Source organism: Schistocerca nitens, chromosome 12 (genome assembly GCF_023898315.1).
Source record: "Schistocerca nitens isolate TAMUIC-IGC-003100 chromosome 12, iqSchNite1.1, whole genome shotgun sequence".
NCBI classification, from domain to species: domain Eukaryota; kingdom Metazoa; phylum Arthropoda; class Insecta; order Orthoptera; family Acrididae; genus Schistocerca; species Schistocerca nitens.
In genome coordinates, this window is record NC_064625.1 from 175,203,314 (window position 1) to 175,209,452 (window position 6,139).

The following is a 6,139-nucleotide window of genomic DNA, read 5'->3' on the forward strand; positions in this document are numbered from 1 at the left end:
CGACGTTTATCAAAGTCGGAAACGTGATGGTCCGCATTTCTCCTCCTTACACGAGGCATCACAACAACGTTTCACCAGGCACCGCCGGTCAATTGCTGTTTGTGTATGAGAAATCGGTTGGAAACTTTCCTCATGTGAGCACGTTGTAGGTGTCGCCACCGGCGCCAACCTTGTGTGAATGCTCCGAAGAGCTTGTCATTTGCATATCACAGCACCTTCTTCCTGTCGGTTAAATTTCGCGAGTGTGTCACGTCATCTTTGTGGCGTAGCAATTTCAAAGGCCAGTAGTGTATGATACAACACCTCACTACAATACCAAAGTTCAAGCAATACGTGTAACCCGAGTCTCAAGACAATCGGGCTGGAGTTTACAAGTAATTCAAGGTGGGCTTAAGCGAGCAGTCTAAAGGAAACTGAATGTTGACCGAACCATGCTTACTGAAGCTCGCCGCTGAACATATTTTGAATTTACATATTATAAGGTATCACACTGAATATTTAGAACCAAAAAAAAAAAAAAGTACATCTGGTTTGAGTCCATGGGAATAATTGTCTCCCACGACCCCGATGTAATCCAGGACAGAAATACGGTCAGCATCGGTCGTACTAGGTGCATCCATAAGTTTCGATGACTGATTAAGACAACAAAAACATCGCTGAATAAGAAGTGTTTATTGGAATATTTACTGACTCGTAGATTCACTGGCTACTTCTCGGCATTGTCACCAACATTGCTGAGGTATTTATCAAAAATTTATGTATGATTACAGATGGGGATATTCAGCCGCAAAATAACTGTTAATAAAATTCATGGTCAAACCTTGAGCTGTCCTTTATTTTGCGCAGTTCGCTATAGTCTGTCTGTAAGCCCGAGAGCGAGCAGCGCCTTTGGTGGGGGGAGTGGCCTTTCCCGGAAGAACGCTGCCACTGGCCTACAGGGCCACCCAAAATCAGTTGCCCCGTTACCTGTCTAGCGGTGTAGTTCGGCCTGCAGTGATATGCGTCGTTTCTGTTCGCGGGATCTTCGTTGCCAGTGTCAGTCAGTTGACTTTGTGTACTCACTGATATACTACAGGATCCCGAAGTGATGGATAATCGCCCTGCATTGCAAAAATTGTGCAGAATACGAAGAAGAGGAGGTATTTGCGGAGTAACGAGCGTTCGATCGTCTCTAACGTTATTACAGCGTGTGTTAAGGAGGCGACACAAAAAGAACTGTTGGCTAATATTACCAGTCCCGATCAAAGGGCTGCAGTATAAGCAAACGTCAGCCTCGCCACAACAGGACGCATTAGGAAGGAACGTGAAAACAAGCCGCACGGTTTACTGGAATCGCCGCGAAGAAAAACTAATAATTTAGGGAGGAAACCCATCGTTATAGACAGTTTCACAAAATCAGTCATTCGACAAACGATGGAGGACTTTTACATAAACCAAAAAATAGTGCCGACATTACGAAAAATGGTTCAAATGGCTCTGAGCACTATGGGACTCAACTGCTGAGGTCATTAGTCCCCTAGAACTTAGAACTAGTTAAACCTACCTAACCTAAGGACATCACAAACATCCATGCCCGAGGCAGGATTCGAACCCGCGACCGTAGCGGTCTTGCGGTTCCAGACTACAGCGCCTTTAACCGCACGGCCACTTCGGCCGGCCCGACATTACGGAAATTACTTACTGCCGTGAAACAAAAAATACATTTTCCTTGGCAGAAAGATGTTTTACACAAGACATTGAGTGAAATGGGATTTACCTGGAAAAGATCTGTAAGTAAACGAAAGATTCTCGTAGAAAGAACGGATATAATTGACTGGCGATGTAAGTACCTGATCCAAGTGAGGAAATTAAGGGAACTAGGCAGAAAATTCTTTTATATTGATGAAACTTGTGTGGACAACAACATTACTTACAGAAAACGTTGGCAGGGCCCTGGTGTTGATGGCATTATGGACAATGTTAGCGGAAGCAATAGGATTATAGTGGTCAATATTGGATCAAAAGATGGGTTCTTACCCAACGCACAGTTGATTTATAAAGTGGGATGTGCAACAGGAGACTACCATGGGCAAATGAACTACGAAAATTTTTCTAATCAGCCACCGAACTGTGCTATTGTTAAGGACAATGCTTCGTATCACAACAAGGAGCACAACAAAGCTCCAACTAGGTCCTCGAATAAAAATGAAATAATTGAATGGTTATTAAAAAATAAGGTGGAAGCTGATTTGACAATGAGAAAAACAAAATTATTTGATTTAATCAAAGAACATAAACCGGAAGACAAAGTATTTGAAATTAATAAAATACTTGAAGCTCATGGACACACTGTGCTGCGACTTCCACCGTACAACTGTGACTTAAATCCAATTGAAATGGCGTGGGCAAAGCTCAAGAATTTCGTCAGAGGAAGAAATATTCTTGGAGATGTTTGCATGACGAAGTTGCTGCAGTTGGTGAAAGAAGGTATGTATCCATTTTCTGAGCATCCATTGTTTATTCCGAACTAAATTTTGCCGTAACGGAACGAGAGCGTATACAAACACTTGTACCAATTGTTACAGGCTTTGAAACGATAATTCAAGATGACTGGAGTGCATACAGCCTCCACGTGAAGAAACTTGAAAGACAGTACTGGGTTAAGGAACGGGTTATGGAAGACATAATAGACGCTATAGTTGTTAATTTAGAAAGTGATGACGACGACGACGACGACGGTAATGACAGTGACAATGTTGATGATGAACTCTAAAATACGATGTATGTAAACAGGCAATGAATATTTTTTTGAAAAATATGTTGTGTGTCCTTTCAAGCCTGACTCTGCTCATACACTGTGTAGTGGACTGACAAGGCAGCCAGTCCACAGAGACGGGTAGCCGAAAGGGCACACGTACACACACGCCGACTGGCGCGAAGTCTGGAACAGGATACGTGATGAATGTGATAAAGAAAAGAACGTAGCTACTAGAACACTTAACTTTTATACCGTCCTTTGGTATGCAGCATTCTTGATGATACAAATGAGACTATCTTGAGATACATGCAATGGTTCAAATGGCGCCTTGCTAGGTCGTAGCCATTAACTTAGCTGAAGGCTATTCTAACTGTCTCTCGGCAAATGAGAGAAAGGCTTCGTACGTGTAGTCGCTAGCAATGTCGTCGTACAACTGGGGCGAGTGCTAGTCCGTCTCTCGAGACCTGCCGTGTGGTGGCGCTCGGTCTGCGATCACTGCCAGTGGCGACACGCGGGTCCGACATGTACTAATGGACCGCGGCCGATTTAAGCTACCACCTAGCAAGTGTGGTGTCTGGCTGTGACACCACACACTGTGAAGTTTCTTTTGGTAGAAATGTACTACATGGTAGTAAAAGATTTTCCAAGATACAGTCAAATGTGGTCCAAAGCAATAAATACCATTATCACTTGAGAACTTAATGGTAAAATCAATAACTTTTCGCTAGTAGAACGTGATCTAATCACGTAAAACATTTGATGCTTAGAGAACAGCAGCATTTGATTGTATTCTGTCACTAAAACTTTATCTCGGTTACTATTTACTTGATCCTAAGGAATATTGCTTAAAACATGTGTGTAATAGCTATTCTAAACACTGCTGAAATTTCTTTCGAAACATGAGTACCGATTCTGGACTTCTATGTAAAAATCTTGACATACAAGGTGCGTTCACATATTAATTTTTATTTTTTGGTAAGAGCTTTACTTGTTAATCTACAACAATGTTATCCTATTCAAAATATTCCCCAGTACATGCTATACACTTATGCCAGTGCTTTTTCCAATTCCCAAAACACTTTAGGAATTGTTTCCTCGGGATAGTTCATAGGCCTTTTGACTGCATTTTTAATCTCATCCATCCTTGTAAAACTGCTGTCCTTTAAGGCCTACTTTGAAATGTTTATACCACTTGTATGCTCTTGGTTTACTCATAAGAGACTCACCAAAAGCAATATTTAACATTCCTAAATATTTGATACACTTTATTCCATTCTTATAACAAAATTTAGTACAGATTCTCTAATCTATTTTTATACAAAACAAATAATAGTTGATGCAACCAAAACACATATAACTTTTTTGACAACCGACAACAGGGCAAATACCCAATATGGAAAACATTGCACAGATACTTTTCAGACATGTTTACGAAGACAGTGACAAAAAAAAGCAGTGCGAATCGAACTAATACAAAACACGGAATTATAAATTTCTGCTTACTTTTTAAACACTCTTCGTGTTGCAAGAATTGTTAAGTTTCAATGCAACCCTTTAAAGAAAACTTCTACCTTTTAGTAAAAACACAAAATAAGAACAAGCCTTAAATTCTACAGATTGATCGCACTATATCTGGTTCGTTTTACGAATAGAGGGACATACATTCACATGAATAGGCACTCGGTTCTATGTTTGTAGTACAATCCTGACTTGCGTTCTTATGTTAATATTATTTACTCTACAATGTTTTGTTTCGAAGAAACTATCGTCTTTTGTTTTCGGTATACTCTTAACGCGTTTGTCTAAAAATAAACACAGCCGGGACGCGTCTGTACACGGCGTCACTACAGATTTGAAACGCGCGCCGCGGCAGGGCCGGTACTGCGTTGTGAAACAGCCTGTAGAAGCGCCCTGTGACGTAGCAGGGTAGGCAGAGTGGGGACTCGCTCGCTCGCTCTTCAGTTTACCGACAGACTATACTAGTTTTGGTCAATGACCATTATCAAATTAGCTAGCATAAACGGAAGGAAAGCAAGTCCACCAGTGCGAATTTCAGTGTCTTACTAGCTGTCAATGTGTGCTTGCTTCCTCACTAAAACTGTTGTACACAGTTGTTATTGCGAAAAATTTTTACGTGCTATGGTGGACTCAAAATAGCAAATTATCTTTGTTCAAATTATAACTTCGCGCCGTTTATGCCAGCTAAGCTTGATAATCGTCACTGACCGAAACTACTAGCGAATTGTGCAAAATAAAGAACAGCTCAAGGTTTCACCATGAATTTTAACATTTATGATAAAGGCGCTCCCCCAGTTTTGTAAGGTACACGTGCTGTGTTCTGGGGCGATCGACATGGTTGAAAAAGAACACACCCAGTGGTGGATTTAAAATTTTGCGTCCCTAGGCACACTGTAATATATGCGTCCATCCATAAGCATGTTTTAAATAATAATTTCACAGTTTTTAAATCACAATGAATTTGTTCTAAACTGCTAATGCACCGAAGAGCCAAAGAAACTGATACACCTACCTGATATCGTGTAGGGCCCTCGCAAGTACGCAGAAGTGCCGCAGCATGACGTGGCGTGGACTCGACTAATGTCTGAAGTAGTGCTGGACACAACTGACACCATTAGTACTGCAGGATTGTCCATAAATCCGTAAGAGTAAGAAGGGGTGGAGATCTCTTCTGAAGAGCGCGTTGCAAGGCATCCCAGAATGCTCAATAATGTTCACGTCTGGGGAGTTCGGTGGCCAGCGTAAGATTTTAAACTCAGAAAATTGTTCCAGGAACCACAGTGTAGCAGTTCTGGATACTTGGGGGTGTCGCATTGTCTTGCTGGAATTGTCCAAATCCGCCGTAATGCACAATCGACATGGACGGATGCAGGTGATCACACAGGGTGCTTACGTACGTGGCACCTGTCAGATCCCTATCTAGACGTATAAGGGGTCCCATATCACTCCAACTGCACACGCCCCACACCTTTGCAGAGCCTCCGCCAGCTTCAACAGTCCCTTGCTGACGAGCAGGGAGTATGGATTCACGAGGTTTCCTCCGTAGCCGTACACGTCCATCCGCCCGATACAATTAGAAAACGAGACCCGTCCGACCAGGCAACATGTTTCCAGTCATCAAAAGTCCAATGTCGGTGTTGACGGGCCCAGGCGAGGTGTCGTGCAGTCAACAAAGGCACACGAGTGGGTTTTCGGCTCCCAAAGCCCATATCGATGTTTCGTTGAATGGTTCGCACGCTGACACTTACTGATGGCCCAGCATTGAAATCTGCAGCAGTTTGGGCAACCGATCTAACAACCGCGCTCTCTCTCTCTCTGCGTATTTCTTTTCCTCGCATTGGCGAGATGTTTGCTGTGAAGGATATTGTCGATGGACATTTCCTT

General features: G+C 42.5%; 1 protein-coding gene across 1 annotated transcript; it reads left to right on the top strand.

The window, feature by feature from the left end:
- The first annotated feature begins 1,949 nt into the window (after window positions 1–1,949).
- Window positions 1,950–2,752, top strand: LOC126214990 (uncharacterized). The gene is made up of 2 exons (XM_049941620.1): window positions 1,950–2,466; window positions 2,565–2,752. Exons 1-2 carry the CDS (start codon window positions 1,950–1,952, stop codon window positions 2,750–2,752), a joined length of 705 nt encoding a protein of 234 aa, XP_049797577.1.
- The last annotated feature ends 3,387 nt before the right edge of the window (window positions 2,753–6,139 follow it).